The sequence below is a fragment of the Camelina sativa genome, unplaced genomic scaffold (assembly GCF_000633955.1).
Source record: "Camelina sativa cultivar DH55 unplaced genomic scaffold, Cs unpScaffold00549, whole genome shotgun sequence".
In the NCBI taxonomy this organism is placed as follows: Eukaryota; Viridiplantae; Streptophyta; class Magnoliopsida; order Brassicales; family Brassicaceae; genus Camelina; species Camelina sativa.
The window spans coordinates 1-20861 of NW_010921726.1; the positions used below are offsets into that span (position 1 = coordinate 1).

Consider the following 20861-nt stretch of genomic DNA (forward strand, 5'->3'; position numbering starts at 1 on the left):
AAAAAAAAAAAAAAACAGCTGATAAAATAAAATCTGACCCGTAATCCTTACGTCGTGGACCGTAAACCTTACGTCGTGGTCGTGGACCGCTCGTCGATGCACGTCGTCTATGATTACTGCATAAATCATGTAACTATCATATGGAGTACATGCACGTAGGTCGGTAGGTAACAGACACTTTATCATTGTTTTACATATATGAAATAATGTCTAAAAGTCTCCCGGAAATAATTAAGTACTCCCTCCGTTTCATATTAAGTGTCATTTTAGACTGTAAATTTTGTTTCAAAATAAGTGTCATTTTATATTTCCAATGTAAATGTTTTGTAAACTTTCCAATTTTATCCCTACTAATTTAATGTATTGACCAATAGAAAAAATTGTATAATATATTAATAAAGGGTAAGATAGAAAATTTAATGATTTTTTTAATATGCGTGAAAAATCCTAGAATGACACTTAATATGAAACGGAGGGAGTAATTATTATCAATAATCCACCATTAATTATTATTTTTTATTTTTAGCCGTAAAAAAAACAAATCACAATATAAGTAAGCGTTTCAAAGAATATTTAAGTCTCCCAAAAATACTGAAGTTGTTATTATTCTATGAAGAAATGGATCTCAAAAAAAAATGTAAATATTTTAGTGCTTATCTTGAATTATTCCGTAAATATATGTGAATTATTTGTAGTTGTACTTAGCTAATTTTGAATAACCATGAGCTGGATCATTTCATCATGGTTTGCTGGGGTTTGTCTTCTCACTATTAATTTCTTAATTTATTATAATATTTTCTGTTGTCCATTTAAATTTCCTCTTATATTACTATCGAAAGAAAGAAAAAAAAAATACAATTGAAATGTTTCTACATAGAAAAAATATTCTTTCAGGTATGTTGCACATAATCACCATTAGCTAAATTACTATTCTATATTTTTTTTTTGGGTTTTAAATTGGCAATGCGAGTTTGATGTAATTTTCCTTTTTGCTTGGTCTGTCGCAGTCAGCCACTGTTTCGTGTGCTGTGGCAAGCTTGATGCCTGCAATCACATCCGCATTAGCTCTTATTTTCAGGTAATGATGATGATGGATCCGCTTAACTTCTTTTTGATTAAAATTACTATGAGTGCCTATCTAGATTGGGCAATCAAGAGTTACTTAGAAGAAAGTAAAACTTGATGGCTTTTGATAATTAGACTTGTGCCCATCTACATGATTATTATTGGACTAATCATACTTTGTGCGAATAATATAAACTACTTTGTTTGAACATGAGTAGAATGGTTTAATACGTGTAGTAGTGTGCGATTAGTTAACACCACTTACTCTGTTGTAGAAGCAAATCAACCAAAGATTAATAGTGGTTTAAAGGTTTTAGTTAATGATCTGATGTTTATGTGTTTACTGGAAGAGACTATTTGTGTCTATCTTGTTTAGTTTGTAGATTGTATCGCGACTGTTACATATAAGTTTGAATGAAGACTAGATGACATCTGCAGAAGTATTTTAGCCTTGGTGTCTAGATATTCAATCCGTGTTGCAGTTCTTGTAATTAGCTTCAGAAAGCAAGTTTTGTTTTTAGAGCAGATTCTTTCTTTAGGCTCTTCTTACTGTTGCTTAAGCTCCACATTGGGTATGAAATTACAATATATCGTCTTCTCTTTTAGCAGGGACGCCCTTGATGCGCTCCAGGTAGGCAGATACTCTGCTGCATGCGTATGCTAACGACTCATGTTGATGTGATTGAGAAGCTTCTCAACTACAACAGTACACTCTCCAAACTTTTATTATATGTTGTGTTTCCTTCGACTCCGACTCTATTGTCTTCTTCAATTTATTTACTGGTACCCACGTACTTTTTTTTCTTGCAGCTCTGCCAAAAAATCAGACAACAGTTAGAAGAGGATGCAAATCTGCTGGAATAGTTTTCATCTTTAGAGGCTTAAATATATAAGTATGTATGAAAACACTTGGGTGTCTGTGGTGCAGAACCTTTAATTCCATCTAAATCATATATGTATGTCACCACTTACTAGTTTCTCGTGTGTGTGTGATTCAGTATCATATTTTCTGACCTGAAAGAATTGTTCTTTTGAGATGGCAATCTCTAGAACCCTTTGAGAAATTACTTGAAGTCACTGGTTTTCGTAAGTTCATAAAAGGTAGAAAAAAAAAGGGTTATTGTTGCATACAACACACTCATCTGACTGCTTAGTGTGTTCATGCTTGTGCAAGAATTCTCAAACATTACCCCCACACGGACGATTAGGAAAAAATGTATAACCAAAGAAGAATGACCAACACAATGTAAAGTGTAAACCATGTTTGGCGTATGTAATCGGACCCGTTCTTTAAGATTTGAAGCACCATTTACCTGCGGATATAGAGTTGAGCCATCAGAAAACACAGTTTGATCAACAAGCAAACATGAAAACCAAAGCGGCAGCTCCTCCATCATTTCACAGGCTTCTTAATAATGCTTTCAAGAGGTTTTGTGCGAGGCAGCAGGTTCGGCTTAGGTCGTTCCACGACTTCATCAGACAGGGCAGAGTTGGTTGCACCAATGCTGTTTGATGCCCATCCTCGCGCTAGTTGAATATTGTGATCATAAAGCTCTTAGCCTAGATTCGTCCAAGACAACTTGAGGGAAACAAGAAAAAGCTCTGTTTTTTTTTTTTTGTTTCTTGGATTGCGTTTAAATGTGTCTGTAGTAGTTTTGCTAAAGCGATCTGAATCAATGTAATACGGATAATATATTTTCGAAAATTTAGGCAAGTGCAATGATATACCTAGTAGCTAGAGTGGTCTATTATTATTAGACATAAAGATGGTCACATCCAGTTAAGAAGAGATACATATATAATTCAGAAGGAAGCTGAGCAAAAGAGGCATGAAGATGATGACAAAGAAGGAAAAGAGGAGGAAACAAGGAAAAGATGTACATATGAAAGCCAACCAACCAACCAAACTAATAGTTTAACTAACACTCATCCAGCTCAACGCCATTGCGATACTGACGAACAGCAGGATAATTCTTGAACAACGCCATTGCCTTACCCCAGTTTGAAATTCAAACTCATGGTTCAAAATAACGAGTCTCGCGAAAGCAGGATAATTCTTGGAACGAGCAGGATCCCCCTGCTTGAAGTTTGGGTCTACTTTCTTGAAGTAGGCTTCAGCAGCATCTAAGCCTTTAACCTTGGCAATAATACCAACAAAAAGTTGAAGCTCCTTGGGAGAAAAACTCATCTTCTTTCTATCCATCCACTCCAAGATCTTAACAAACAAAAGCAAAAAGAAAAAGAAAAACCAAAACTTTCATTCAATCGTAACAAAAATCTCAAGAAAAAAAAAAAGAAATGAATAATTCAAATGTTAGATAGATAGATGAGATTGATACAGACCTCGAAGGCATAGTCATGTTTGCCTTCCTTGTCAAGCTGCTCGGCCGTGGTGATGAGATCCGCATGAGTGAATGACACGGCACCCTTCTTCTCTTCCTCCCTCATTATGAAATCTAAGGTCTCACCCATAAGTGACCGCAGCTTCTCCAAAGTACTATTCTTCTCAGGAGAAAAAGCTCCCTCGATCTGCCGGCGCCGGTTTGCGGGTTTCTTAGCAGAAGTAGCATACGGAAAGGAAGAAGCTGGAGCCATTCTTGCCATTTTCATACCTCTCTCCCAGAGATGAAGAGAACCTCCTCCTGCTGCAATTCGCCATAAGTTCATCATTTTCCAAACCCTAAATTTTTTGACACCCCAGTTCTCCGTCTAAAAAATATTGTAGTATGAAAATATCGCAACTCCTTTTTTGGACCCTTCATAAACGACCTGGCCCAATATAAAACTAAAAGAAATATATATCATCCAGTCGCCCTCTATCCTCTGTTAAACCGGGCCCGGGGGTATCATATAGGGGTGTCAAAAATGGATAACCCGACCCGACCCGACCCATACCCACATGGATTAGAGACTTTTGTGGACAGGTTCAATCCGACCCATTTATTATAATGGGTTGAATTTATATACTCAAACCCAATTATATAAAACTTAATGGCTAAATGGGTTATATGGGTTATCCACATAAAAATAAAATAAATAAAATAATTGATATTAAATCCATAATATATTTATATAAAATAGAATTAAAAAACCAACCAAAGTTTTCAAGCTTAAAAAATTAATTTCTAGTTATTATAGAAAAATTTCACATTCATTTTAGATCATTGACATATATATTATTGTTTACTTTTATTATTTTTAGCAAAGTAGAAAAACTTAATATTTATTTTAGATATTTTACGTAAATTAGTTATAAAAAGAAAATATTTACATATTAATATATATCTATATTATATTATATGCATATATATATTATTTTTGTTTTTTTCTATCAACCCATTGGTAACCCATAACTCTAATGGGTTTACCCTGATAAACCCACAAACCCATTGGACGTATTACGGAGAATCAAATCACCTAACTCCTTTGATTATGCTACTCAATCACTCTCCTTAATCTCTCTCATTTACTCTGTAGAATATTGACTTACTATAGTTAGCCTACCCACTCTTGTATATATTGTCTCTGTAACACTCATCAATAGATAACATATTCAGCTCTTACATGGTATCAGAGCAACACGATCCATAACCCTAATATATCAAAAGCAAAATTTTTCTTTCTTTTTCGCCGTCATGGCTGCTCCTCAAAATCTCCCCCCCCACAGACACCATCACCGCAAACAATCAGACTCTTCTAAATCTTAATATGACTAATGTCACCAAGCTTACACCCACAAATTACCTCATGTGGAAACTACAAGTTCATGCCCTTGTTGATGGTCATGACGAACCCATCAAAACCTATTTATTTATATGAGTATAAAAATTTAACCCATACCCATTAAAATAATAGACAAACAGGATAAACTCATGGGTTTATACCCATTTTGACACTCCTAATATCATATCAATGTCTATTTCTTGTCGATTAGTATAGGTTTTACATTACACCAATTTATCCTCTGTTACTTAATACGTCGACTTTTGTCGATTTGTGGTTATGCGTTATGCACAAGACTTCACGACACAATGTGTCTGTCACGAGGCCAAAATTGCATTTTCTTTTAGGAATAATTAGGTGGGGTGATTGAATAGAAGAAATTAGTTTAAGTAGCAATAAATTAATGTAACTTTAATTTCTATATAAACCAAATTTACATTAATTCAGGAATAATTAGGTGGGGTGATTGAATAGAAGAAACCAAAGTTCGCAATACGATGATATTTTTGCATACAAACAGTCTTCCCAAAAATACTGAAATTGTTATTATTCTATGGAGAAATGGTCTTAAAAGAAAATGTAAATATTTGAGTGCTTATCCTGAATTATCTTAATATGTGTGAAAAATCCTAAAATGACACTTAATATGAAACGGAGGGAGTAATTATTATCAATAATCCACCATTAATTATTATTTTTTATTTTTAGCCGTAAAAAAAACAAATCACAATATAAGTAAGCGTTTCAAAGAATATTTAAGTCTCCCAAAAATACTGAAGTTGTTATTATTCTATGAAGAAATGGATCTCAAAAAAAAATGTAAATATTTTAGTGCTTATCTTGAATTATTCCGTAAATATATGTGAATTATTTGTAGTTGTACTTAGCTAATTTTTGAATAACCATGAGCTAGGGGATCATTTCATCAGTGGTTTGCTCGAGTTTGTCTTCTCACTATTATTTTCTCAATTTATTATAATTTTTTCTGTTGTCCATATAAATTTCCTCTTATATTACACTAGAAATGGACCCGTGCGTTGCACGGGTTTATTTAGTTTTTTATTAGTATATTATATATTTGTAGAATATAAATTTATGTATGTTTATGATAGGTCTTCCATTCTTATGTTTTTAATGAGATGTGCATTGTTTATGTATGCTTGTTTTTTAACTACATATTATAACTGTTGCTTTAAATTAGTATTTAATATTATCAGTTATTTTTGTCATAATTATTGAAAATATTTTATTTAATTAATTATTAACCAAACAATCATGAAATCCAAATGTTTTTATTTGTATAATAAAAATAAAACCAATCCTAAAGATGAGTTAAAACCAAATTAAAATAATAGTCGTAAAACCTATTTTTATGTCTAAACTTAAAAAAAACAAATTCAGTCCTTAATTCTTGGTTTCTTCTGTTGATCATCTGCTTGTTTTTGACGTTCATCACATTTCTGGCGTTTGGTTCCACAGTTGACATCCTTCGAACTTGTCTAAACATATAAAAGACAAATCATTAATATGTTAAGTAAACTAATCTATTATATTTAGCAAACATAATACATTATAATATATATATATATATATATTTGATATTTACCTTTTTTCGTCTATTATTTCTGAGACTGTAAAAGTTTGATACGATGCATCAAAATCATACTTTTTAACTTGAATCTCGAATAAATATGTATTTCCAACTATTGATTTCACACATGTGGGAACTTCTTCTAACTCTTGTTCGCCCAAATTACTTTTTATCTGTGTAAACAATAGAATCAAAGTTAATTATTTCAAATCCTAATATATTTATCCATACAGTTTAATATTTTTATATAATTTACAGCTCTTACGATTTCTGCAGTTGTTCCGGTGATTTTTTCTGCATCTTTATCAAATATAACAAAAGTTGCTGAGGCATCTCCATCATCCACTATTACTTCAATTCTAAATCTGGAAAATAGAATATTAATCATTATTTAGATATTTAAATAATAAAAATTAGAGAAAATTTTATAATTATATACCTTAGTACTCCAATGGCTGGTGTTTTACCACACTTTTTGTTTGAGCATATAAGAGAGGTTGATGATTTTGTTACTTTTTTAGAGCAACTCGAACATGATATGTAGTTCCGACTTTTTCGTAATACTACTTCAGTTATAGTTGCTTTGACGACAAATTTCTTTTCCTGCAATTATGATAATATTGGAAATATATATCATTAATAATTGTATTCATTGTTCAATAGTATATATTCCTTATAAAGTATTTAAGAAGAATATTTTTACCTTACGGTCATCTGATGAGACATATTCCCAAATATCATTAATTGATTGTTGGTCTTCTGGGCGTTTATTTTGTTTAGTTATGTCACCCAGATTAACCAAACATTCTCCATTATACCTCAAACTATTAAAGTTACATTGGAAAGTTAGTTTATAACATGAATTAAATATATTTAATAAATATAATTTAATTTAAGATTTGAGAGAATACCTTTTTCGGAAAGCATCAACCGGATCAGAATCATGATTCAAGTAAAATTTAGTGCCTGAGGATGCTGACAAATATATTTCACTTTGATATATCTTGACCAAGACGCTTGTCATGATGAGTACAATATTATTATTTTCCACTCCACGATATTTGTCTTCCAAGAGTTCTGCTTGTTCTGCCCATAATGTTGCAGGTATTTCGTTTCCACTTGATCACGTAAGAAAAATTAATATTAACTAATCGCCATAATTATAATTCATAAAACATATAGTTACATTAAATAATAATAATATATGCATTGAACTTACTCTTCTAGTAATAAAGTTAGAGTGACCTTTCTTAAGGTGGGTGTAGTAGTAGTACGAACATCAGTTTTGTCCATATGTTTAATATATCCGATTGCATCTGTATTTAAACAATGTTAAACATACTTATATGACTCATATAATTTTAAATTTTAAAATTTTGTACGTACCATATAAATCAATTGTGTGATCTTGTAACTTGACAAATCCCTCGTCATTTCGGAATCGAAATTTTTCTCGTGGTATTTGACAGCTTTCTTGTCCCACAATGGTAACTCTTGTCCTCTCTGTCAATCTTATCTGAAATTTGTGGTCAGAAACTTTGTAGTTCTTATTGCAATCTTGCACATTAAAATCATAAATTTCAATAATACTTCCTTCAGATAACTGATTTACAAACTTTTGAAGAAGAGATTGATGCACTGTTCCTTGAATTGTATTTTCCTGTGTTTAAAGTGTATAAAATTACAATAACAATAAGAATAAATAATTATTAATTGGAACACAATATCTAATATAACCGTGCATTAAAACTAAGTATGTACTAACCTTTTGATCAAGAAATAAAAGATTCATTCCTAGGAGTTCATTATCTTTTTTGAAATTTTTGAATTCCCACTTTCGAAGTAGACGAACTGTGATAGAATGACGATAAAAACGTTTACGATCCAGTTGATCTAGTGTTAAAAAACTTTTAGCATTAGCCATGATGAAGGAACTGTTCTTTTTTTGAAGCAACAAAGAAGTTGTGGTTTTTTTTTTGCGTGTAAAGGTTATGGGGATGTTGTTTGTTTTATAATGAAAACAACCGACATTAATAAGGTGAGTTTCTTTTCCTAACAGAGAATGAGCTTTAATATTCCTTCTTTTATTTAAATTAGGAGATAGAGTGTGATAGCCACGTCACTTGGATTTAATAGGAGACTTTTTTTTTTATTTTTTTTAAAATCGAGTTTGGGATGTTGTGGAGATTTGTATACGTAATTTTCTGTATATCTCCTATATATTGTTTTACATGCTCTTTTGACCTTTTTCTCATGAATTGTTTTTTTTTTTGTAGATGTTTTTTATTGTGTTTGGTACTTTATTTCTTATTTTTCTTTTTAAAAGATAATAATAAGATATTAACAATTTTGGATTTCTTTAATGGAATTAGTATACGTGATTTAAATCATATTGTATTGTAATAATTTTAACAAATCAAACATGGGCCACGAACATAAACCATACAAATGGGAACGTTTACAAAAACTGGTAAAAGCCCAAACAAAACCCATATAATTTTTTATAAATGACGTAATGGGTGGAATTTTTCACAAGTGCGTTACTTTTTAGTTTTTTAATTAAAAAATATAAATCATAAATGATATTAGCTTTTCTCCTCATTTACAGAACGGCGACTTTGCCGACCTTAAAAAATAAATTACAGATCGACATTTTTTCTTCCCAACATAACCGTCCTCTCCGTCGACTCACTCATCGTCCCTACCGGTATCGATATCACCGCATCAGAGACACGCACTCCACCGTCAACATCGACGTCTCTCTCCCCTTCACCGGCGAGGAAAATCAACCTCACATAGATGAAGAAGGCGAAGATGAAATGAAAGAATCGGAGAGATGTGTAAGTCATTCGAAGTTCCAAATTGGAATATAACAGCTAAAGGAATTTTAGTATGCTTGAAATCTTCTTCTTCTCTTCAATCAATAATTAATTTCTTCATCAAAAATTTTAGGTGTTTCCTAATTGAACCTCAGACAGGTCTTCAAGCCATTACAGATAATAATGGGTTTCTATCAAGGTATATGCTTTTTCGATTTCAATCCCATTATGTCAAATTGATGTAAAAATTTTGTATAGCCGTAAGGAAATTAGTCCGGAAATATATTGAGCATCTCTATTGCAAAGAATTAATGAGATTCTGATATAAAATATTGATCTTTATTAAGAACGAAAGCAACAATACATTATATTTATTGCATGTTTCAATTTTTTCTTTTGATTAATATATCTGTTTCATTTGATATTTTGCAGTAAACACATTAGTCTTTTAATCTGGATCAGTTCCGACTTTCATGTGACGCTCTGAACTCTCAAATGAATTGTAAGTATCTTTCACCTATTCTCTATTATAGGGTTGGGTTTGTGTATTGTTTGGTCCGATTAGATTGTACTCAATTGGAGAAAGGATAAATCTTTTTAATTTTATAATTGTTAGAGACTTAAGAGTTTATGTGTTAGTAACCAATCAGAAACAAAAGAAAAGTTGAAGGTATGAATGAGTAGCTGTGAGATCATTTCATTCTTGAAGTGGACTTTAAAATGGCAAATAAATTGGACTTTTCTTACTTTTCAGTCATATAATTAAACTTGCTTCTATGTTTTGTAGGGATCTCGCAATGGACTTTATATATGAAAAGAGTTGTGAAGATTAAACTCGAAGATGAAATTTATATCTTCACCTTAGGTAAGCAGTGGAACATATTCTTTGATTTGCCTTAAATTTTTTGTAATGTAGTATAAATTTAGGCTAAAAAATGGGAGATAAAATTATAAGTCTAAAGAAAACTTGTTACGTTCTTGTAAAAAATGACTGGAAAATAGTATAATTAGAACTATAAACCTGAAATCTTTAAAAAAATCACCAAAATTTATAAAACTTCTAGGTATAGTGGGAGAAACTCTAGTTTTAATATTTCTCTGAAAATATGTTGTTGAAAACTTCTTGGTAGACAATATTTTGTAGAACATTATTGTCGTAGTGTTTTGTATCTCCTTTAAGAATCTGAAGGCCTGTAGTTGTAGTAACTCTTGAGAGGGCTACGTATAATTGTCCGTGAGAAAAGACTGGACTTGGCAAATATAAACCAACCTTGTTTAAGCTTTGACCTTGGCTCTTGTTGATAGTCATTCCATAGCAAACTCTTACGGGAAATTGACGTCTTTTTAATTTAAAAGGCCATTTTGCATCTGTTGGTGTTAGACTTATTCTAGGAATAAGAACCCGTTTACCCACATGAGTTCCAGTGAGTATTTCTGCTTCAATAATCCTGTTGCCTAGGCGAGTTATTATTAGTCTTGTACCATTGCAAAGTCCCTCGCGTTGATTAATATTCCTTAGTAGCATGATTGGTGCATCTATCTTCAGATCTAGTTTATGATTAGGAATACCTGAAAATTTCAATGTATTTAAAAAATCAGTAGGGTAAAGAATTTGTTGATTTGCCACTTCTTCTTTGTCTTCACCGATTGTATCAGAGCTCAAATACTCTTTTAGTTCTCCCTTTAAGCATGTTAACATATAGTTATTCACTTCGTCCACCGTCTCATTCCTTGGAGTAAGAATTGCTCTCTCAATCAGATAATCCTTATCTTTGAATTTAAACTCGAAGTCGGGATATGTAGAGTTTGCAATGCATCCAATTGAATCACCGTTGTTTTGCAAGAGCATATTGGTGTCGATTTTTACTATTCCTATATCCTCATCTATGGTTCTATATTTTTCTGGTTTAGATATTGTTCCATCACCGATGCCTATTAGCCATTTTGCAAAATCTTTCTCCGCTTGGTGCAACCTCATATTTTTCTCAAGAGTGAATATAGAGCTATAGTTCCATAAATATGAACGGTTGATTGTTACCATAACAGTTTCTTGTCTGGTTCCTTGTGGTATAACTGGCAGAATTTGTCTAAAATCACCACCAAGAAGCACTGTTTTTCCACCAAAGGGTTTGTTTGCTGCATCTGGATCTGCCACTGAGAGTACATCTCGCAAACTCTTATCAACAGCTTCAAATGCAAATCGATGGCACATGGGTGCTTCATCCCAAATGATGAGATCTGTTTTTTCCAGTAATTCTGCAAGCATGGAACCACGACTTATGTTACAAATACTGTCTTGATGAAGATCTACCGGAATCTTGAAACGCGAATGTGCAGTTCTACCGTTAGGTAAAAGTGTAGCTGCAATCCCGGATGAAGCTACTGGTAATACAATTTTTCCCTGAGATCTTAATCTTGATATGATAGTCTTATACACATATGTCTTTCCCGTTCCACCTGGTCCACTGAGGAAAAACAACTTCCCTTTCCGATGGTCAATTGAGTCTATCACAGCATCATACACTTTCTTCTGCTCGTCATTTAATGTTTGTATCAACCTGCGGTATTCTTCTTCTTGTTTATGAATATTGTAACTCATTTCATCTTGAAGCATTGAATTTTTTATTTTCTTCAACAACTCCTTGTCTGGTTTTGGCATATCTTCAAAATCAGTCAATGATCTATCATTTTGGGCTAGAATTCTTTCGATTTCTATAAGTGTATAACTCTGTAGCTCCTCATCAGAGAACTTTTGATCATTGAAGCTGAATGTTTTTCTTTGATTATTAGGTATGTCGTCAGCTAGTTGACGCCAACAATGCTCCCATAAACTAAGAGGGCTACTTACTTCGCAGTAAAGTAACAATGTCACAAAGAGATGACGAAGCTGAAAAGGATATGCATATTGTGCTGCTTCGTCCATAGCCTCCTTCCATTCAGAATCACCATTCAACATCCCTCTAGCATAACATGCCGCCTTGAATGTCTTATATTTAACATTATCAACGGTTAGTAAATCATCAAAGCTTGTTGGCCCTTTTTCTGTATTCAGCAGCATTCTCAAGTAATATAAGTCTCCTGCTGTCGGATGAATGTTTACTATTCTTCCTATGCTGAATCCTTGCTTTCTTTTTGACCATGTTTTCGCATCTGCATCCCACACGTAATATGAAGGGAATTGGATATATGTAAGTTTTCTTGCTTCAGGACACCGTTTGTTCATCTCAAATCATTCAGTAAGCATTGTTTTCTCGATTCCATCTTTTGACAGAATGTATTCTAGTATAACCCCTTCAGGGTATACAATTCTTTGTTGGTTTGGTAGGTGTAACGATAGTCTTGTTACTGCAGGTTTTCGTTCATGTATATCGAATGCAAAAATTCGCCAAGTAGCTTCACATGCAGAGAGGTAACGACATTCTAGATAGTTTTTTATCTCATTGATCTCTTCTTGTGATTCAGTCTCTTCTCTATTTTGATCCACTGCTTGTTTTCTCTCGATCTTCATTGTAGCCATGTCCACTCCTTTTGTGATATATTTGAATAAATACTTTATGGCAGATGACCTATTGCACCATTCTACATTAACGTGAGCTTTATATTTTTTCAGGAGTGCGAGATTGTGAGGCACAACATAGCTGTTATCAAGCTTTGTATTTCCCTTCATGACAAATTTACTTTCGTCAGATCTCCTTCGATAAGTAATGTAGCCAGTTTCACCAATATTTGTGTTATTGTTGTACGGTCTTGGAAACTTTTTGGTGCATTTGTTATCATCCATACATTTGGGCCCACATGGTCCATGCATCATAAATTGTTCAACCAATAAGAAACCTTCTGGATCATTCTCCTTATCTGGTAATTCAGAGCTAATAAAACTATCAATATCTTCTGGACTTGGATTTTGTTTCGACTCTTGTAACCATAAAAGAATGTGTGCATGAGGAAGTCCACGTTTTTGAAACTCGATTGTGTGAACAACTGTTTAGCCAAAAAAAAATTCACTTGTATAAATTGTTTTTGTAAATAAATTTTGTATATTAATAATATTTGATAATAAATTATATTAGTACCTGCGGTAATAGGGCCGAAAAAGACACCATCTTGTAGGTCTTTAAGAAGTTCTTTCAATTTCATTTTAAATACACGACATTCAATATCAGGTCTCTCATTTGCATTCTCATTTCCTGCCTTTTTAATATGTTCAGTCACTTCTTCCCATTTTGGATTTGCTGTTATAGTAATGAAAAGGTCCGGATTTCCATACCGTCTACATATTGCCATTGCATCTCGATAATTTTCTACCATGTATCGCGGGCCGCCTGTGAACGAAGATGGTAAAATTATTTTTTGGCCTAGCTTTCTCGAATCTGCATCCCCTTGTTCAACTGCATCACATACATTATTGTATAGATCTGCTCTAAGTTTTTTCTGGTTATACAAATAAAAGTTCATACGTTCTTGTTCGATAGCAGTATATGCGTCAACCACATATTGATGAAAAAGACGGCCTGAACGTCCTATTGTTCCTGGAGATGTCAACCTAGTATGTATTTGGTATGCATAATACTCTCGCATTGTAACGTATGACCTTTTCGTAGTATGTCCTTCTCGATATGGAATGGTTTTTATCATATAACCTTGTTCACCATATGGAAACAATAAAGGATATTGTAGAGACATGTACGATGGATGTAAAAAGCTGATGTATTGTGGTTTTTCCATTTTATGATGCACTATTATATCTCTCTCATAATTTGGAATAGACATGTCACCCACAATAAGTCCAGCAATCTCTTCTCCTTGTGGAAGGTCAAACTGTCTGCCACGCTCTTTATTTTTGATTAATCTAATTGAGTATTCTTCTATTGCTCCGGCTTCGTATCTATCTCTAGCTATTCTAAACACTTTAGCTAACTCATTGTATTCGTCAAGCATGTCAATCAATCCGCTAAGAATACTTTCATTCAACTCATTATTTTTTCCTTTTGCTAGTGCATTGAGACGGTTTTGAAGTTCATGAGCGGTATCATATACGTATAGCTGCGCAAAACATGGTATATCTCCTTCCACTGGTAGTAAAGATCCAATTTTGTGGTAGTTCTGACCATGCATACGAAAAGTGAAAGGACCATTTCCTGAATTGATATCGTAATCAATTTTTCCTCCCATTGATGTAAAAGCAAGCATTGAATTATATGCTCGTATATTGTTCCGAAACGATGTTGACCGTGACAATAAATCATCTAAGTAAGATGGAGGTTGTCTAGATTGTTGCAGCACAACTCGTCCTTGTTGACAACAAATCGAAAATTTTAATTCTGTTCCACTCTGTTTTAGACTTTCAGATTTCCACACCAAAGCCTCGCAATAATTACATGTCACCAAATCATTGTCCTTTCCTGAATTTAAAAAATACAGTTTTATATAATAAGATTTTGCATCGTAATTATGGTCAACTATTGTAATTAACGTATCACTAAATTATATGTACTTTTGTACAGTCAATATTATTTAAACGTGATTTAAATTTTTTTACCAAACAATAGAATATTTACCATGATTGTTTGTCGTTTTTGCTCTTAGAGATCTTCTTTTTTGGTCTATAACATGATTATCTTCATTCTTATCAATAGTTAAATTTGATGGTTTTGACTGCTTGCTAGTTCGAGCTGCCTTTGATCTTGATCTTCTGTTATAAATCCTGCAATATATATTTTTTTATTAGATGAAAGTGTTGCAAATTTTTGTAATATAATATCATAAAAGTTCTTACCAATTTTTAAGTTGCATAGTTGTAACTTGAGGACCCTATATTTTGTAAATTTATGTTAAACAATGAAAGATTAAAGATAAATATGACGTTAAAGTAGTGGGAGATATATGTAAAGCATTATTTAAAAATTTACTTACACATTGATTTAGTTTGTCTATCCATGTCTGAAGCGTAGTTAAATCCAACTGTATATGAGGTTCATCTGTCATTGTCTTCTCTATCATAGCTATTTGCTCATCGTTCATAATACCTCGTTTTCTTTTGCTGGGAAGTTTTTCAGGTTTCTCATATTCTGGATTTTGTTTCTCATCGTTCATCGTTCGTAATTAACTTTTGGTTTTTTTCTGAATACTTTGTAAACCGTAATATACATATTTATAGTGATCCACTTTCTTTGCTGCATTGGGTATTCCTTTTTGTTTCTGGAATAGAATATTCGTACGTAGATAAATACACCAACAGCTAAATATTTTGAATAATTTTCTTATGTAGATAAATACACCAACAGCTAAATATATTTTTAATATTAAAGTATCCACCCGAAATCTATAACTTACCACCTATAAATAATTTGATATTTTTGATATTTTTTATATTTTTTAATTCAAATAAAATCTGTAACTTACCACCTATAAATTACCACCTATAAATAATTTGATAAAATTTTACACATGTCAAAATCTCAAATTCAAATAAAATTTTACACATGTCAAAATCTCAAATTCAAATAAAATTTTACACATGTCAAAATCTCAAATTCAAATAAAATTTTACACATGTCAAAATCTCAAATTCAAATAAAATTTTACACATGTCAAAATCTCAAATTCAAATAAAATTTTACACATGTCAAAATCTCAAATTCAAATAAAATTTTACACATGTCAAAATCTCAAATTCAAATAAAATTTTACACATGTCAAAATCTCAAATTCAAATAAAATTTTACACATGTCAAAATCTCAAATTCAAATAAAATTTTACACATGTCAAAATCTCAAATTCAAATAAAATTTTACACATGTCAAAATCTCAGATTAATAACTTGACACGTGTCAAAATCCTGTTAATGACCAACTTCCAAAACCCAACTTTATATAATAAGATGTTATCTTTATAATATAGCAAGTTAGTATGACATATCAAAAGATCTTACAAAATTTTTAAAGCTACTAGATAAGACCATATATATATATATATCAGCTAATATAAAATGAGAAATATATAATTTATTTAATGGAATGATTTATTGATTCATTACTTATCTTATAATTCCTCTCTTTTGATCTCTTTCCCAAAACAAATAAATCACATAAAGTTATGAGAACTGGTGTCCCAGCCTTGCTTAGAGAAATCTTCTAGTATATGAATATATATACATGTACTTTGACAAGAAAATACACACACACAAAAAAAAAACATATCTTGATTACTATCTAACTGGAAATAATTTGTAATGTCTTCCCAACTTTTGACGCTCCTCATCATCCTATCTGCGGCTGTGATCTACCACATCCCCGTTGTGACTTGTATTGAACCATGGTGTGTGGCGTTGCCTGCAACCACACCAGAGCAGTTAGAAGCAAACATTAAATTTGCTTGCGAGAAAGTCGATTGTTCCCCGATCCAATACGGTGGATATTGTTATTACCCTAATACTTTACTAGACCATGCGTCATTTGTCATGGATATTTACTACCAGAGTCATGGTCGCACTTTTAGTGCTTGTGACTTTAACCATTCCGGCTACCTTATTTATTCCGACCCAAGTCAGGGCACGTGTATCCATTGACTTTAATAATAATTCTAGGTGGCCGGGGCGCTATGCGCTCAGCAGACGCCTAGACGACCGTATGGACCGCCTAAACTCACATAATATTATTTTACTATATATTTGTAATACTTATATTTAAATATTTAAGTTCTATATTCATATACATATTTATAAGCGTTCATATGTTACTAAACTAAATTAAATAAATACATTTTTCTAATTTTTATTTATGATTTATGATTTATTATTTTTCTAACATATATTTTTACATGATTTATATAAAATATCATATATATTATGTTTTATGCTGTAAACACCTAAACCGTCTTAAAACGCCTAAACTCTGATTAGACATTCTAAATGCTAGGCGTTGGATCACCGCCTACATACCGTCTAGCGCTTTCTTGAACACTAATAATAAAGGAACCTTTCATAAAACTTATAAATTATGTTTGCATCCCTAAGATAAAATTAATGTAATGGTTGTATTAAATTAAATCTTCAGAAGTTTCAATGTTCTTAGCGCTCACATATATCTTAATTATATAACTAAGTGGAGAATTCTCTTAATCATATGTTTTAAGAAGTTGACACATAGACACTCTTTATTTTGAGTTTTGACATGTGTCATCTTTTAAACTTAAATCTTATAATTATTATTTTTATTTAATTTCAGTTAAATTCAAAAGAATCAAACCTAAATACACTATTGTGCATCTTTTATAGATGGGGGACATTTTCAAAAATAACCCTTTACCTATGTCATTTAAAAAAATACAGTTTCATTTTGTCCATTTTCAAAAATACCCCTTTTCAATGTATAAAATGACTAAATTATATACCCTAAACTTCAAATACTAAATCCTATCCTATCAAAAATATACCCTAAATGTAAAATAGAGAATCCAAACCTATAAAAAAAATTCTAAAAATTAATTTAACATATTGTAATTGAGTAAAAGAGGGCAAAAATGAAAATGTTAAAAAAGGGTATTTTTGAAAAGGGGTATCTCAAAAATGGTATTTGTAACAGATTTTCTTTATAGATTTAACTATATATTTATATTAAAAATGTATATGAATTATATTATCCCATCATTTTGTTTATGTTTATCATTTATTTTAATAACTAAAGATCAAATTAAAATATTTTAAAATAATTGCATATTATAATGTAAATGAAAGGGTTCTTATCAAACTACACATGTCCTATTGATAATATTTTTTTATAATAAAGTAAAGAACCCTCTCTAATCACATACTCTAAGACCATGTGCAACGGCGTGCACTTCAGCCGTCCCTCATTTTTTTTGTTTTAAAATAAATCAAAAAAGGCTTAATTCAGAAGAAACGTCTCTTAATTTGGGACGTTTTTCGTTTGCCCACTTGGACGCGTGGTAACGTCTGATGGTAACGTCTGATTGGTTGAAGATTTTTTCTATGGTTAAAACAAAAGGAATTTGTCTTGACAAATTTCCAGACTTCTCTTTTCTATCTCGATGGCGACGGTTCTGTGTCCCCAGAAAAGCTTGAAGCTGCAAAAGAAATCTGATGGGGAAGAGAAAAGAGCGTCGTTTTGCCGCCATGAATAGCACCGGCCGTCGTGTTAAGCTTGATCTCTTTGCGGAACTCTCTGGTATGCTTCTTCGATTCTCTTTCTGCTCTTTTTTGTTCGATGAAATCTATTAGATTGATTTATTTGTGGATTCGATCTTGTTTCTTAATTGGAGAAAGCTAGTTAATGCATGACTAGTCCGTGAAGCTGATAAAGATTTTATAGTAGGAATTTTCGGATTTGAGTTTCTCGGCCTTTTTTTAGTATATGTTTTTTTTGATATTTTTGTAGGAGATTTAGGTGGCTCAGATTTGTGTTCCAAAACACTTGTTATGTTTTGTTTGTCCTCTATAATTCTTCTGAGAATAGAGTGGACATCGTGTGACATCTCAAGTTCCCAAGACACAATGATTTTTTGAATTAGTTGCTCTCTTTTGCAGCTTCAAGCTTTTCTGGGGACTTTCTTCTGGACTTAGCTCCCTAGCGTCTTCTGGACACAGTGGTTTGTATGTCTCTGTCCGTAGCCAATAAAAAAGAGCAGGTAATAACAACTAACGTATATATAACGGAGTACCGATGTGTGATGATGTCTTTGTTAGTCTTGATGTGTTTTATCTGTATACCAGGTTGATGGATTAATTCAAGAAGGATCCAAAGATACAAATACTGAATCAGGTGCAGACACCACTATGCAGATGGCTAACCAACAACAGACAGGGGAGGATTCTTCTGCACTTGATTTTAGAGCTGAAGGAGAAAGTGGTTTTGACACAGTGACTAACTCAACAATCTTGGATGGATTAAACAAGCAGACAGTGGTGGTCAATCTCGTGGAACCATACCTAAGACTGGGACTTGTGGTGGTCAGCTCAGTACGACGGTAATTATCTTTTTTGCTTCTTTGTTTTCTTTGATTACTGTGGGTTTAGTAATAATTTGGTTTAGTGTTTTGGTAATCATTGAGAATGTTGACTTGGTTCACTGTTGAATGTGATACAATCAATGTTTGTTACAGTTGACTGTTCTGCTTGTAACATTCGTACATTTGATGGTCTAGGCAAAAGGTTTTGTGTTGAGAACTCAGTCAATTAAGTGTAGTTTTAGATTCTTGAGCAGGGGAAAGATACAAAAGAAGAAATGTCTTGATGTTGTTTGCTATTCTCTGCAGTTTTGTTAGTTTCATCATGTTCAACAAAAGAAGAAATGTCTTGATGTCTTGATGCTGTTTGCTATTCTCTACAAAAGATATGTATGATCTATCTATGTGTCATAAGATTGAATACTGCTTTTACCATGAGTTTCAAATGTGTGTGTTTTATTTTACAGAGGCATCACTATCTGGCGTTGAGCCACTTATGCAAAAGATTCAGGGTGAGATTCGACGGGTTGATGCTAGCATTCTCTCTGCTGTTAAATTGTTAAAATCATCTCAGACAATATCCTATATGCCAAATCTGTTAAATTGATGGGCAACCGGATTAATGCTGCTAAGCTTGACTTCTCTGAGGTAAGTTTCATATTGTATACTGTGTAAATAGAACTCCATTAACCAAAGTTATATCCATGGGATCAGAAGTCAGTGACCTTGACTTGCTGCACATCCGGGAACTCTGTGACCAGGTTCTTTCTCTGTCTGAGTACAGAGCTCAGCTATACGATTACCTGAAGAGCAGAATGAACATTGTTGCTCCCAATCTGACTGCCCTGGTTGGAGAACTAGTTGGTGCTCGTCTATCTCATAGAACTAGTTGGTGCTCCCAATCTGTTTTTAATGTCTTATTTGTATGTTTTTATTTTCCTAACTTTTTGTAATTTTGTAATTTTTTAATGTTTTCAATGTTAATGTTATAACAATGTTAATGTTAATTTTATGTTAATTTGTATGTTAATGTTATAACAATGTTAATGTTAATTTTTGTAACTTTTAAAATATTATTATTTTATTTGGGGGACCAAATACAAATAGACACCAATGCTCATACTAAAAATAAGAAACCCTCAAAATATTAGTATTAAATGTGGGGGACCAAAAAAAGTCCCACACCAATGTGGATGCTCTAAGAAGTTGAGACACTCTTCCTTTTGACATGTCATTTTTAAAGTACTCTACCAGATGGTGTCGATCGACACTGACAACCTGGTGTCGACCGACACCCTGTCTGACACTCCTGAAAACCCTACCGCAGCCCCTGCTTCTTCAGGTGGAACTCCGGGTTGAGGAGTTACTCGGAATGCTGCCAAGATATCAGTATCCTTGGTTTCATATTCAGGAGTATAATAAGTCAATTTATACTCTTTAACACCAGCTTTGAATCCAACACTTGCTTTAGTCTCTGTTTGTGGTGACATAAGTCCCTCCCTACAAGTCATGAATTTNACCGTCCTCGCGTTGGTGTCGACCGACACCCCCAACTGGTGTCGACCGACACCGATGCCGAACAGCGATTTCCTTCGATCAAAAACTCCAAATCTCGCCTCTAATCCGCTCCATGCACTCCCAGAAGCCAAACCCAGCCAAAGCAGCGACGAAATACCATAGAGAACTCAAAGAAACAACC

The 20861-nt window shown here is 32.7% G+C and overlaps 4 protein-coding genes and 2 long non-coding RNA genes across 10 annotated transcripts; 3 read left to right on the forward strand and 3 right to left on the reverse strand.

Moving 5' to 3' along the window:
• Window positions 1–2788: 2788 nt before the first annotated feature.
• LOC104773452 (pentatricopeptide repeat-containing protein At1g02370, mitochondrial-like) lies at window positions 2789–3811 on the reverse strand. Its single transcript, XM_010498064.2, has 2 exons — window positions 3409–3811; window positions 2789–3280 (listed from the first exon to the last, which is right to left on the reverse strand). The coding sequence occupies exons 1-2, from the start codon at window positions 3733–3735 to the stop codon at window positions 2981–2983; spliced, it is 627 nt and encodes a 208-aa protein (XP_010496366.1). The 5' UTR covers window positions 3736–3811; the 3' UTR covers window positions 2789–2980.
• A 2656-nt stretch (window positions 3812–6467) lies between these two features.
• LOC109131571 lies at window positions 6468–6971 on the reverse strand. Its single transcript, XR_002037172.1, has 3 exons — window positions 6819–6971; window positions 6645–6744; window positions 6468–6552 (listed from the first exon to the last, which is right to left on the reverse strand). It is a non-coding gene; the product is annotated as an uncharacterized LOC109131571 (long non-coding RNA).
• Window positions 6972–7052: 81 nt separating this feature from the next.
• On the reverse strand, window positions 7053–8337 carry LOC104773462. Its single transcript, XM_019242666.1, has 5 exons — window positions 8145–8337; window positions 7766–8039; window positions 7599–7695; window positions 7291–7497; window positions 7053–7203 (listed from the first exon to the last, which is right to left on the reverse strand). The coding sequence occupies exons 1-5, from the start codon at window positions 8301–8303 to the stop codon at window positions 7053–7055; spliced, it is 888 nt and encodes a 295-aa protein (XP_019098211.1). The 5' UTR covers window positions 8304–8337.
• Window positions 8338–8929: 592 nt separating this feature from the next.
• On the forward strand, window positions 8930–13052 carry LOC104773453. Of its 2 annotated transcripts, XR_765121.1 has the most exons (9): window positions 8930–9219; window positions 9332–9397; window positions 9631–9700; window positions 9986–10063; window positions 11279–11358; window positions 11450–11583; window positions 11989–12434; window positions 12550–12607; window positions 12809–13052. It is a non-coding gene; the product is annotated as an uncharacterized LOC104773453 (long non-coding RNA). The 2 variants fall into 2 exon arrangements; XR_765120.1 differs by having other exon boundaries at window positions 11279–11583.
• Window positions 13053–16392: 3340 nt separating this feature from the next.
• On the forward strand, window positions 16393–16919 carry LOC104773454 (major pollen allergen Ole e 10-like). The gene has a single exon (XM_010498066.1). It carries the CDS (start codon window positions 16431–16433, stop codon window positions 16764–16766), a length of 336 nt encoding a protein of 111 aa, XP_010496368.1. The 5' UTR covers window positions 16393–16430; the 3' UTR covers window positions 16767–16919.
• Window positions 16920–18128: 1209 nt separating this feature from the next.
• LOC104773455 lies at window positions 18129–20114 on the forward strand. Of its 4 annotated transcripts, XR_002037171.1 has the most exons (5): window positions 18138–18384; window positions 18744–18844; window positions 18930–19183; window positions 19630–19810; window positions 19924–20114. XR_002037171.1 is itself a non-coding variant. In XM_010498068.2 (4 exons), the coding sequence occupies exons 2-4, from the start codon at window positions 18812–18814 to the stop codon at window positions 19521–19523; spliced, it is 339 nt and encodes a 112-aa protein (XP_010496370.1). In that variant the 5' UTR covers window positions 18129–18384; window positions 18728–18811; the 3' UTR covers window positions 19524–19620. The 4 variants fall into 4 exon arrangements, 3 of the variants coding, with proteins under 3 accessions (XP_010496370.1, XP_010496369.1, XP_019098215.1); XM_010498068.2 differs by lacking the exons at window positions 19630–19810; window positions 19924–20114 and adding an exon at window positions 19472–19620 and having other exon boundaries at window positions 18129–18384; window positions 18728–18844; XM_010498067.2 differs by lacking the exons at window positions 19630–19810; window positions 19924–20114 and adding an exon at window positions 19472–19619 and having other exon boundaries at window positions 18131–18384.
• Window positions 20115–20861: the final 747 nt, after the last annotated feature.

Coding starts and splice junctions, on each gene's coding strand:
- LOC104773452 (XM_010498064.2), bottom strand. CDS start 3,735: ATGATGAACTTATGGCGAATTGCAGCAGGAGGAGGTTCTCTTCATCTC. Junction 3,281..3,408: donor AACATGACTATGCCTTCGAG/GTCTGTATCAAT, acceptor TTGTTTGTTAAG/ATCTTGGAGTGGATGGATAG.
- LOC104773462 (XM_019242666.1), bottom strand. CDS start 8,303: ATGGCTAATGCTAAAAGTTTTTTAACACTAGATCAACTGGATCGTAAA. Junction 7,696..7,765: donor TCACACAATTGATTTATATG/GTACGTACAAAA, acceptor GTTTAAATACAG/ATGCAATCGGATATATTAAA. Junction 7,498..7,598: donor CTAACTTTATTACTAGAAGA/GTAAGTTCAATG, acceptor TACGTGATCAAG/TGGAAACGAAATACCTGCAA.
- LOC104773454 (XM_010498066.1), top strand. CDS start 16,431: ATGTCTTCCCAACTTTTGACGCTCCTCATCATCCTATCTGCGGCTGTG.
- LOC104773455 (XM_010498068.2), top strand. CDS start 18,812: ATGTCTCTGTCCGTAGCCAATAAAAAAGAGCAG. Junction 18,845..18,929: donor TAGCCAATAAAAAAGAGCAG/GTAATAACAACT, acceptor TCTGTATACCAG/GTTGATGGATTAATTCAAGA. Junction 19,184..19,471: donor GTGGTCAGCTCAGTACGACG/GTAATTATCTTT, acceptor TATTCTCTGCAG/TTTTGTTAGTTTCATCATGT.